We start from the raw sequence: 13,287 nt of genomic DNA, 5'->3' as shown, positions 1-13,287 counted from the left end.
ATCAATATACAAGAGGCCATGCCTGGAGCACCAGACACAGTACATGACCCCAACAGACTCACAGGTGAAGAGTTACCTCACCTGAAAGGACTGTTGGGGGCCCTGAATGGCAGTGAGAGAGGAGGTGTACAGACAGGTGTAGCACTTGTTCCGTTGGCGAGGATGTGCCAGGAGGGAGATCAGTGGGGAGGAATGAATAGACAAGGGAGTCGCGTAGGGAGCAATCCCCGCAGAAAGCAGAAAGTAAGGGGGAGGGGAGCGAAACACGCGCTTGGTGGTGGGATCCTGTTGAAGATGCCAGAAGATCCGGAGAATTATGTGCTGGATGCGGAGGCTGGTGGGGTGGTTGGTGAGGACAAAAGGAACTCTATTCCTGGTGGGGTGGCAGGAGGATGTGGTGAGGGCAGATGTGCGTAAAATGGAAGCGATGCGGGCAAGGGCAGCGTTAATAGTGGAGGAAATCCAAGCAACACACACAAAATACTGGAGGAACTCAGCAGGCCAAGCAGCATCTATGGTAAAAAAAAAACACTGTCGCTGTTTTTGGCTGAGACCCTTCGACAGGACTGGAGAAATAAAGATGAGGAATAGACTTAAAAGGTGGGGGGTGGGGAAGGAAGAACTGGTGAAACTGGAAGGTGGAAAGATGAAGTGAAGAGCTGGGAAGTTGATTGGTGAAAGAGCTATAGGGCTGGAGAAGGGGGAATCTGATAGGAGAGGACAGAAGGCCATGGAAGAGAGAAAAGGGGGAGACGATGGGCAGGCGAGATAAGGTGAAAAAGAGAAAAAGGGATGGGGAATGGTGAAGGAGAGGGGAGCATTACTAGAAGCTTGAGAAATTGACGTTCATGCCATCAGGTTGGAGGCTACCTAGATGGAATACAAGGTGGTGTTTCTCCAACCTGAGTGTGGCCTCATCACGACAGCAGAGCAGGCCATGGATTGACATACTGGAATGGGAATAGGAAGTAGAATTAAAATGGGTGGCCACTGGGAGATTCTGCTTCTCCTGGTAGGTGCTCAGTGAAGCGGTCTCCCAATCTATGACAGGTCTCACCGATGTACAGGAAGCCACACTGGGAGCACCGAATGTAAGATTCCAACAGACTCAGAGGTGAAGTGCCAACTCATGTGGAAGGACTGTTTGGGGCCCTGAATGGTAGTGAGAGGGTAGGTGTAGGGACAGGTGTAGCACTTGTTCTGCTTGCAAGGATAAGTGCCAGGAAAGAGATCAATGGGGAGGGACAAATGGACAAGGGAGTCGGAAAACAGAAAGTCGGGGGGGGGGGGAAGGGTAAGATGTGCTTGGTGGTGGGATCCCACTGGAGATAGCGGAAGTTCCGGAGAACTATGTGCTGGACGTGGAGGCTGGTGGGATGGTAGGTGAGGACAAGAGGAACCCTTTCCCTGAACTGAATACTGGAAGCTGGAGATGTGTACTAGAAAGACTGTGATTGTCTGAAATGGGAAGTATTTATTCACACTTCCTTCTAGGTACTTGTAAATATTTAGGGAGTCAGAGACGAGCTAACCACTACAAATACAGTAACCCACTATCAGTTTGTGATGGCAGCCACAGATAGTAGTCTAGATTAGGGTCTTGGTCAAATGTGGCTCCATGGAAATTAATGAGGACAGATTTGGTGTCGGTGATGAGATTGTTGTTTATGAAGACAGTCATTGCTTCATACTTGAATGACACAAATTTTACTCACCACTTATTAATCTGTACAGATTGTTGCCTAGGTATTTTTACCGGTGAGCATAGACTGCTTTGTTATGCGAGGAGTTGTTAATAGGATTAAAAATGGTGCAGTCATTATAAAGATCCCCACCTGACTTGGTGATAGAAGGAAGATCACTGATAAAACACTGAAGATAGTTGAATGTGTGCTGCTCTGAGGAACTCCTGAAGTGATGTTTCTGGGCTTAGAAGTTGGACTCCCAAACCCACAACCATTTCTCTTTGTATGATGTCCCTTCCACTGCTTTCCTCTGACTACCCCTCACTCTGCTGAAAACTAAGAACTATTACAAGCAGGTTAAAGCAAAACAGGACAATTTGATTTTTAAGAAAATCAATAGACTATAGTCTCTCTGTTGCTGGATTTAATATTAGTTGCATTAGTTGAGGGAGTAGCCTAGAAATTAATTTACGCAACTCCTAGAATAGCAGTGCATCAGAAAGTTGGTGTGACTCTGAAGACACACATACAGTAAAACACAGAAGGAATTCAGCTGGTCAGGCAGCATCTATGGAGTAACTCTGACCATAGATATGGACAGGTGTTCAGTTGGAAAATCGACTCCTGATCTTTTATCTGCTCCAGAATTTTTCCTTCCCTCCAGTGTGAGATTACCTCAAATGACTTCAAGTAGGTATGCAACATACAAAGTCTCTGTGATAAGAAACTGAACCACAGTTGGTCTGAACAAATCAACAGCTGTTATTTAAACTAAGAACAGCTGGACCTAGTAACCCATCTCTCCTTTAAAGCACCACTCACACTGAACTCTTCGTCCCCACTGAATTCTGAGACTTCCTGCAACCTTAGGCGCACCCTCCTGGAATAGTTTGCCTATGGCGGGCAGGCTCATTATAACTCTCAACCTCATGACTTCTATATTATTCCAGCTTTGTACCACATCCTTCAGTCTGTTGCATTGGTGAATTTATTGAAGCTTTATTCCTCTGGAACAAAGGTTTTATCCACCTTCCCTTCAGCCCACAGGAGCCAAGTGAGCACAGGGATTTACTGTCGATCTGACTGTATCTTCAACCGCACATTCCTGTCTACCCGCTTTGCTCATCATGTATTTTTTCTGCTTCATCCTTAAAAATACCAGACGTCAATTCCAATGTGCTGGAGAAAGGTTTTTCCAAAGAGTCACAGCTCTTGAAAGAAAAAGCTTCACATTGTCTGGGCATTACATGGGTGACTCTTAACTTTTAAGGAGGGACGCCTTGTTTAAGGCTCCATCCTATTCCCAGACCCACCCATCTTTCCCATATTTCTGTGTAGGTGCCCATTGTAACTGTATTGGAACATCTTGGATAAAAATTCAGCTTATTCTCTTATTCTCAGTTTATACTCTTGAACCTTAATGTCGTCTGAAACGCCCTTTCAAGCCTCTCAGTTGTATCACTTAAAGAAAGAATAAACTCAGCATTGATTCAAGTACAAAATACAGATACAGCAAAGTCACCCCCAGCTCATTTACACTTGCAAAGTCCTCCTCACAAAACTGGGAACTGGGTGGATTCTGCCACTGAGCAGACAACACCCCGGCAGTTGTACTGTCAGAATCACACCTTACAGACAATGCACTAGCCTCCTTCATCACAAAGCCCAAATACACCCTGTCCAATGAAAAGCCAGAATCACCAGGTGTGGTGCCACAGGGGTTTACAAGCCCTCCACCGCACTACATAGTTAAGACCACAGATAGGTGCTGTGGACCACAAGAAGCAGCAGAATATATATCAGCACCCCTTCTAACTTCATAGCATGGCAAATCCCTCTTTCTACCATTACCATAAACCAGGCTGGACCCCTTGCTTGAGCATGAAGTGCAGAAGGTCAAGCTGGGAGCAGCACCAAGGCTAGCTAGAAATGATGAAGTATCAGCAAATCTGCATTGCTCACATGCTAAGTATTTGAAAACCAGTGGCTCAGACTGAAGTACCAGCAATGCACAGCGGTGAAGTGAACAGCTAACAGGAGGAGTCTCTTGCCATCACAGAAACGAGTCTCCAAGCACTAGATACAGCAAATGCCGTGGGACCACACAACATCCTAAATGTACTAGTAAAGATCTGCACCTCCAGCTGAGCTATTGCAGTACAGTTATAACACTGGCATCTATTAAACAGCTCAGTATGTTCCCATTACAAAACACAGGATGAATCTGATCCAATGTCTAATTACTGCTTTATCAGTCTAAACTCAGTGATCAAAGCAAGGGAAGCCATAAGCAGAGCTGTCAATGGATTCTTACTCACCACTAACCTACTCACTGATGCCCAGTTTGGGTATTGCCTAGACAACTTGACTCCAGATCTCATCACTACTTTAGTTCAAACAGGCTGAATGGCAGAGGTGAGGGGACAGAGTGTAACATCCAGGTATCATGGACACTATACATTAAAGGGAAAGCATTCATGGGAGTACCTTTACCAGAAGGGTCGCACTGGTTTAAGGTGGCAGCTTACCGAAACAGGATCAACAATAAATGCCAGCCATGACAGTGATATCCTGATCTCAACAAGGGAACTATTGCTGTAAATGCTTCATAATATAACATGTCAATTTTAATATTAGTGCTTCACAATTTGTTTTAATGGTTGTTTAATTCTTATGCTTCTTCAGTTCCATCTATTCCCACCAACTTATCTCCTCCTTCAGCTTGATATGTCCTATGATCTCCTTTTTGTTTTTTTTAATATTTAAATTGGCTTTATATTCTTAGAGCTCTCTTATATGACCAATTTCAAACCTTTGCCATTTTTCCTTGCAATAAACACCGGTCTAATTCTGATTCAGGGTAATCCAATCTGTCACTACAACAGGACACATGAATACAGGAGTAGGGGTGGGCAGCAGTCTCAAGACACCCCAACAGACTATGGCAAGGTCTGTTACCGAAAGAAAGCAAGGTTATCATTATTGTTTTTGATGGAAATATCAAAAAGGACTGTTCTTTCACAAATGTCAAGTGCAGGCAGCTGTTCAAGCACAAGGGTGCACTACAACCAAGTAGTCTGTACTCAGTGTAGCTGTAACAAAACTCAATTTCCCTCGGGATCAATAAAGTATGTCTATGTCTGTGTCTATGTGTTCACACACACCAACGGAGATTGGATTTCCCCTGGATGTGAGAAGCAGAGGCAAGCCACAAATAACATGAATTCAACTTTTGAATATGCTATGACTTTCTTACTCTGACTCTGCGTTGCGCTGAGTTCTTGGACAAATGGGAATTAATAGGCAACTTTTAGAGATGTGCCAAATTGTCATTCAAATAAATAATATTCTTACCATGAGCAACATTGTTAATACAGTCCAGGTATCTTCTTCCCATTTCATCATACATATACTGTCCACGAGCACTGACGATCTTGATCGGATCGTCTGGGAAAAAAAGCCTACAAAAAGGTCTGAAAAGCAAGTGCTGAGAATTATATTCAAAATAAAATTTTATCTTTTTAGATATACTCTTATTTATCAATTAATTTCTGGCATTATATCTCTTCGTTCTGCATAACATAATTAAACTAAAGGTAAATTTTATATATGTTATTTCCTTTCCAAAACAAATGAGTGAAATCAATTATTTTAAAAAAATAACTAAGAACATTAAAAGGAGGCAAGAAACAAAAGCATTTAGAATGGGACCCGAGAGTTTAGTGCCTTGCCAGTGGTAGGGACAGCTGCCCATGGAGAAGATTGGTGGCATTAAATTCAGCATATTTAGGGACTTCAGGTAACTCACAGTCAACATCTGAAGGTGATCAGAGGTAAGAAGGGATGAGGCTATGGAGTGTGCTGAAGACAAAGATGACAATTTTAAAGCTGAGCTACTGCCTAACTCAAGTTCAAGTTAAAATTCAGGTTTATTGTCATTTACCTATATACATGTATACCACCAAATGAAACAACATTCCTTCGGACCAAGTTGCACAACAGGTAAAGCAATACTACCACAACTGGGAACTTGTATAGATCGGGGTGATGGATGAAGATGCTCAGTGGTAGGGTAAGGGCAGCAGAGAACTTAGATGTTAAATGTTCAAGCAGTAGATGAACTGAGGTAGGTGCGATATCATAGAGGTGGGAACTGGGAACTGGTAACTTAAGGTACCAATAGCTTGTTTCAGTTTCAGACAGTTGCTAGGAAGAGGGATGACATGGCTTTGCTAGATGAAAGCACCACTACATATGCTGGAGTAATAAAATTCAACAAAGAAGACTCCAGTCGTGGAAGATTACAGATAAGTGTGGGTTATAGCTGAGAGGGGGAGGGGGAGAGAATTTGATAACAGGAATCGCTTATCGTTCTGTTGGAAGTGACTTTGTGGAGACAGCCTTGGTGCTTTCAGGTGACTGTCTGTGTTGGTACATATGTTCAACTCCATTCCCAGCTGGGCATTTAGCTGAGATATGAACCTCAGCACATCACAATCTGTTTTCACTGAGCATCGCCTTCTGAGATATAGGTGGTGGTCCATATTTTCCTGGGTTTGGTAATGGACATTTATTGTTTAAAGGTGCTGCAGTATAGCAAGGGTCAGTTTGGTACAGAACCTTTGTTTTGTGTTTGATAAGAACAAGCTTCATTCTCACATGAGCTTCCACGAATAAGTCAACAATAATTTGGTGTTCAGCCTCCAAGTGTGTGCATCACATTGGGGAAAAAAGACTGAGAAAAGTGTTTAGGTAATGTTGCGGCATTGTTTGACACAAGGCTGCATCATGTTGGGTCAGTTACGGACATGTTGGCCAAGATCAGACCAAAGATAAAGATAAATTTCTTAGGCAGCCAAATTTGTGGAAGGTCTTCTCGGTTGAGAAAGGCTTTGGCAAAGTCAGTAAGACTATATACAGTGGTTGATGCTTCTCACTGTATTCCTCTTGAAAGTTGTTGCACTGTGATCATATCCATTACGCTTCTAAATGGATAGAATTCACACTGCACTTTGAGGAGCAATTTTTCATCTACTAGAGGCAGACAGTGGAAGATAACTTTAATTATGGCAGACAGCAAGGAGGAAATGTGTGTTTATAGGAATACACACCCATCTATACGTACGGCAATCATGCAGAAATCCTGGTCTCCAGACACAGAACATGGAACAACACATCACTGGACAGGCCATTTGCCATGATACTGCACTGATCTTGACATCGGCTTATACCAAATCTCCTCCTGGGTATCATCCATATCCCTCCATTCACTTCATATTCATATGTCTATCTTAAACATCACCAAACTCCAGATTCTACCACCACCCTTGGTAACACACTCCAGGCACTGACCACTGTGTGTAAAAAAAATATTGCCATTAAACTATCCCCCTTTAACCTTAAAAGGTGCTGCTTCCTGCACCCATGATGAGGTCGTCAACTTCATCGACTTTACTTCAAATTTCCACCCAGCCCTCAAATTCACTTGGTCTATCTCGGACACTTCTCTCCCCTTTCTCGATTTCTCGGTCTCCATCTCGAGACAGACTGTCCACTGACATTTTCTACAAGCCCACTGACTCTCATAACTACCTCGACTATACCTCTTCCCACCCCGCCACATGCAAAAATGCCATTCCCTATTCCCAGTTCCTCCGTCTCCGCCCCATCTGCTCCGAGGATGAGGCTTTCCATTCCAGGACCTCACAAATGTCCTCTTTCTTTAAGGATCGTGGTTTCCCTTCTGCTGTCATCAATGATGCCCTCACCCGCATCTCCTCCATTTCCCGCACTTCAGCCCTCACCCCATCCTCCCGCCACCATAACAGGGACAGAGTTTCCCTTGTCCTCACCTACCACCCCACCAGCCTCCGGATCCAGCACATTATCCTCCGCAACTTCCGCCACCTTCAACAGGACCCCACCACTAAGCACATCTTTCCCTCTCCGCCCCTCTCTACTTTCCGCAGGGATCGGTCCCTCCACGACTCCCTGATCCACATGTCCCTCCCCACAAATCTCCCACCCAGCACTTATTCCTGTAAGCGTAAGTGCTACACCTGTCCCTACACCTCCTCTCTTGCCACCATTCAGGGCCCCAAACAGTCCTTCCAGGTGAGGCAACACTTCACTTGTGAGTCTATTGGGGTCATCTATTGCATCCGGTGCTCCCGGTGCGGCCTCCTCTACATCGGTGAAACCCGACGCAGATTGGGGGACCGCTTCGTCGAGCACCTCCACTCCGTCCGCCACAACAGACAGGATCTCCCGGTTGCCACCCACTTCAACTCTGCTTCACATTCCCATTCGGATATGTCCATACATGGCCTCCTCTACTGTCATGATGAGGCTAAACTCAGATTGGAGGAGCAACACCTCATATACCGTCTAGGTAGTCTCCAGCCCCTTGGTATGAACATAGAATTCTCCAACTTCCGGTAATTCCCTCCCCCTCCATTCCCCTATCCCTATGTCACTCTGCCCCTTCCCCCAGCTGCCTATCACCTCCCTCATGGTTCCGCCTCCTTCTACTACCCATTGTGTTTTCCCCTATTCCTTCTTCACCTTTCCTGCCTATCACCTCCCTGCTTCCCCTCCCCCACCCCTTTGCTTTCCCCTTACTGGTTTTTCACCTGGAATTTACCAGCTTCTCCTTCCCACCCTCCCCCCACCTTCTTTATAGGGCCTCTGCCCCTTCCTCCTACAGTCCTGACGAAGGGTTCCGGCCCGAAACGTTGACTCATCGTTTCCACGGATGCTGCCCGACCTGCTGAGTTCCTCCAGTGTGTTGTGAGTGTTGGTTTGACCCCAGCATCTGCAGATTATTTTGTGTTAACCTTAAAAACATGTCCTCTGCTGTTTAACATACCTATGCTGGGACAAAGATTCTGTCTATCTATGTCTCTCATAATTTGAAATACCTCTTAACCTCCGACACTCTAGGGAGAACAACCCAGGTTTGTCCAACCTTTCTGCATAGTTCATACCCTGTAATCCAGGCAGCAACCTGGTAAAGCTCCCCTGCACTCACTCCACAGTCTCTACATCCTTTCTGTTATGGGATGACCAGAACCCCATACAAAACTCCAAGTGCTGACCAACTAGAGTTTTATTTAGCTGCAGCATGACTTTCTAACTGTTATACTCCCCTCCCTACCAACAAAGGCAAGCGTGCCATGTGCCTTGTTTACCACCTCATCCATCCCTGGAGCCACATTCGGTGAACTATGGACCTGGACATCAACTCTGTACCTCAATGTCATTAAGGGCTCTACCACTAACTGCACACGTTCTCCTTTCATTTGACTTCCCAAAGTGCAACACCTCACACTTTACGCAGATTGAACTCCACCTGACAATTCACAGCCCATCTGTACCTGATCTATATTCCACTGTATTCTTTTATAGTCCACAACTCTGCCTCAGCAAATTTGTTAATCCACCTATCAACATGGGTCCCAGCAGCAATCCTCACAGACCACCACTAGCCACGGGCCTCCAGCCAAAGTAACAGCCTTCTACGCTTCCTGTCTTCTTACGGCAAGCCAGTTCTGAATCCGAACTTGCTACTCATCCTAGATCCCATGCATCTTTACCTTCTGAATCAATCTGCAAGAGGGACCTTTTCAAGTGTCCAAACAGATAGCGTCCAGTGCCTTGCTGTCATCAAGTTCCCTTATCACCTCCTCGATCAAGTTTGTAAGGCATGGCATACCCTGCACAAAGCCACCCTGACTGTCATTAAGCAAGCCATGCAAATGTGTATAAATCATGCTCCCCACTACCCGCTCCAGTCATTTCCATACCACTGACCTGGTTTATTATTACCTGGATTATCCCAGCTTCCTTTCTTGAACAGATGCACAGCTCAAATCCTTCAGGACCCTGCCTGTTGCTAGTGAGGAAACAAAAACCTTTGCCAAAGCCCCAGCAATCTCCATACTTGCTTCTTCCAATTTTCTGGGCACGTCGTCAGACCCTAAAGATTTATCCACCTTAATGCTTTTCAGAAGTCCCAGCAGCATCTCCTGCTTAATCTCAAAATGTCACAGCACATTCGCAAGCTCCACCGTGCCTTCACTATCCTCCAAATCCTTCTCCTCAGCAATGTTCCTTCTGAGGTGTGCGCATGCACACAGCTTTTATTACTAGTGCACAAAGGAATCTGCACTGCACGCAAAAGGCTGTCACCCTCTACCTCGTCGGTACGTTAAGTATATTTCACGATCATACACAGTCACGTTTCTTTTTCTAGTTTCTGCTGTGGACGTTGTTGACAACGTGGAGTTTGCGATGATTTGTCTGCAGATTTTAGAACTGGCTTATTTATACTGTTTTTATTGAAGAAATTACTGATTCACTATGTCAAATTCCAAAGCAGCAAAGGGTGTAATGTGCTAAAGAACTGCTAGTTTATTTAAAGTGGAATGGCTTAATGGAATGGTATGAACTACTAGACCAAAAGCTCACGAGGTCAGGAACGTACAATGAACAGGAACAATACAGAAACTGGTCACAAACAAGAGAAAATCTGCAGGTGCTGGAAACCCAAGCAACACACACAAAATGCTGGAGGAACTCAGCAGGCCAGGCAGCATCTATGGAAAAAAAGTACAGCCCTTGTTTTGAGCTGAGACCTTTCAGCAGGACTAGAAACAAAAAGCTAAGGGGTAGATTTGAAATGTGGGGAGGGGAAAGAGAAATGCCAGGCGTTAGGTGAAACTTGGAGGGGGAGGGATGAAGCAAAGAGCTAGGAAGATGATTAGTGAAAGAGACAGAAGGCCATGGGGGGGGTGAGGAAGGAGCCCCGGGGGAAACGATGGGTGGGCAAGTGGATAACATGAGAGATAGAAAAGGGGACGGAAATGGTGAGCGGAGGTGGGGGCATTACTGGAAGCTTGAGAAATCAATGTTCACGTCATCAGGTTGGAGGCTACCCAAATGGAATACAAGGTGTTGTTCCTCCAACCTAAGTGTTGCCTTATCCTGACAGTGGAGGAGGCCATGGATGCACATATCGGAATGGGAATGGGAGTGAAATTAAAATGGGTGGCCACTTTGTTCTGGCGGACGAAGTGTAGATGCTTGGCGAAGCGTTCTCCCAAACTATGTCGGGTCTCACCAATATACAAGAGGCCACACCGGGAGCACCGAACACAGATACTGAAACTGGTGTTACCTGCGTGTATTGTCGCGATGCAAAAGTTGCTGGTGAATTTGCAAGAGGGGAGTGAAATCTGTAAACTTCACTTTTTAAAGCATCATTTAGCAAGCTAATCACATAGGAACAGTATGCAAATGCTCTGGCAAGAAAATCCTTCATTACCCGCTACAGGCCTGCTAGGTATGTTTTGTGAGGGTGCAGATGAACAAGAGCGAAAACGATCAAACGCAGAGATCAAAGTTCTTATTGCTAGCCGTTAAAATGAATACCTCTCTATATAAAATTCAGTGTGCAGATGTTGTCACTGGGCAAAACATTGCACAGCGCGAGATTTCTGCACACACTGGTCATTACAAATTACCGGGGAACATTGCTCCTCAGTAAATACTCCTTTAATACCCCAGCCACTTGCTCTGACTCCATCCCCTTGGTTACTCTGTTTTTCTTAATACAAGTATAAAATACCTTGGCACTCTCCTCGATCCTGCTCGCCAAGCACATTGCAGGGGTCCCTTTAATTGCCTGCTTCACCACTTTCCTGCAATATTTATATTCCACAAGGGCCTTCTTCAGTCAAGGCTGTGTGGCAGCTAGTATGCAGCAGTAAAGCATACAGGAAACCTCCACCCCATCAACACCACGTCTTCTGCGACGAGCTCCAAAAGGAACTTGGGCGCTTGGACATCACTGCCTTGTGGAGCAATGGGCAGGAAGCAACCAGCACACAGAACACAGCACTGGGTATATCTGAGTCTGGAGGAATAGCTAGAAGTGGAATGTCTTCACGGGCTGGCAATGACACGTCAGTGACTCCCCCAGGGCCGCACGGTCGCGCAGCAGGTAGTGCAGCTGCCTTGCAGCTTCAGGTTGGACCCCCGACCTCCAGTGCACTTTGCATGTCTTCTCCAATTGGCCTCGCTCGCAAAGATTGGTAGGAAAATAGCGCATTCCAAATTACTCAGGCGTGGCAGAAAAATCACGGAAATGGGATGGACTTTCTAGGAAGAACAAATAAGCAGCGAATTGCAAGTGTAAAATGCTATTCTCCTTCATTCTGTTCGCCTAGCAAAGTTCATGGACCCTAAGAGTTGACGTACCAACTAGTCTTTTGTATTTTCAACCTAATAAAAGATGGAATGAGTGGACACCCAGGACTCTCCCTAACTCACAGCTACACACATCAAAGTTGCTGGTGAACTGCGAAGCCTCTTCCGTGATGCCGTTCACCAGCAACTTTGACGCGTGTTGCTTGAATTTCCAGCATCTGCAGAATTCCTCGTGTTTACCGAACTCACAGCTACCTGTTCGCCAAAATGCCCCAAATCCCACCCCCGCCTCTCGCCCGGTAGCTTCCGACACGATGGTTACCAGAGATGTTTCTACTTCCACCCTCGAGCCCACTCTGCGTCTGCGCGCCGACGAACCCGATAAAGAAGGTTCCCGATAAAACTGCGCGACAGCAAGTGCTTACGCAATTAACTTCTTACGAAGAGCCACGGTCTCGCTTTTGTGATAAAGTTGGGATGCCATGGTCTGTGGGACCCCCTCGTTCCTGCGACTGCCTACGGCCGTCCCAAGCGGAGGAGGAAGGGGCGGAGCCGCAGCGCCACGGTTCGGACGGTGGAGGTGGTGTGTGTCTGTGGCAAGGACGAGTGAGGCCGGCCTTGAACAGAGACCGGGCACTGTGCTTTTGAGCAGATAGACTTTTAAGGGCACAACCTTTGTTGTGTGGCTGTGGTCACAAGTGGAGCTCTATCGTTCCGAAATCTAGTGTTGTTTTCACCCCGATTCACAGACATTTTTCCTCCAACGAAGCGTCTCCGAAAGGAAATGTTGACAGTCTCTCTTCCAAAGATGCGGCCTGACCTGCTCAGATTTCCAGAATTTTCTGTGTTTACAGTATTTTTTTAAACATGTAATTTCTTAACGAAGAAAGCTCCGCAGCCCAACGCCCTTCGCTGGCTCAGCGAGCATTCTCAACGGGCCTTCTCTCCACTTGCGAGCCAGATGGGCTTTGCAACTATAATCGCTGTGAAATACAGTTTTTTTAAAAAAAAGTGATAAAAAACTAAACTAAAATGGCCCCGCTGCCTCGAGTTGGGGATAACCATGCCACTAAATCATTAGTCTATTTAAATATTCAACTCTTGTGCCAGAATTACTGGGCACTGTACATACGCCATGTCAATTTCTGACTGACCCATGGATCTGCTGGGCTTGGGTTTACACATCGCTCCTGCACTCTTGTTGCCCACCTGGGTGGGGCAATAAACTGGAGTGGCCATGTTGCATTACACAATATTTCCAGTGAAAAGAAGTACCAAGCTGCTTTGATGCAGAGTTGGTATTGGTACTCATGTCTTCCAAAAAGGCGAACATAAATATGTAGAGGGTCAGGTACACAGGAAGTGCATGTGTTTGGGCTTTCCCACTACTCCA

General features: G+C 45.7%; 1 protein-coding gene across 2 annotated transcripts in view; it reads right to left on the bottom strand.

Annotated features, from left to right (window-relative positions):
- Positions 1 to 12,423, bottom strand: part of LOC140200472 (5-phosphohydroxy-L-lysine phospho-lyase-like) — a 37,303-nt gene extending 24,880 nt beyond the window's left edge. Inside the window, exons 1-2 of one of the 2 annotated variants that reach the window (XM_072263838.1) lie at positions 12,320 to 12,423; positions 5,040 to 5,158 (exon numbers count right to left, since the gene is read on the bottom strand). In XM_072263838.1, the coding sequence (XP_072119939.1) occupies positions 5,040 to 5,158; positions 12,320 to 12,378 (178 nt within the window). In that variant the 5' untranslated portion in view covers positions 12,379 to 12,423. Of the gene's footprint in view, positions 1 to 5,039; positions 5,159 to 11,313; positions 11,916 to 12,319 lie in introns of those variants that run through there. The other variant, XM_072263839.1, reaches the window with a different exon arrangement.
- Between the last annotated feature and the right edge of the window lie 864 nt (positions 12,424 to 13,287).

The sequence above is a fragment of the Mobula birostris genome, chromosome 7 (assembly GCF_030028105.1).
Source record: "Mobula birostris isolate sMobBir1 chromosome 7, sMobBir1.hap1, whole genome shotgun sequence".
Lineage (NCBI taxonomy): Eukaryota > Metazoa > Chordata > Chondrichthyes > Myliobatiformes > Myliobatidae > Mobula > Mobula birostris.
The sequence above is the reverse complement of the archived record's forward strand: the minus strand, read 5'-3'. Positions and strand labels throughout refer to the sequence as shown.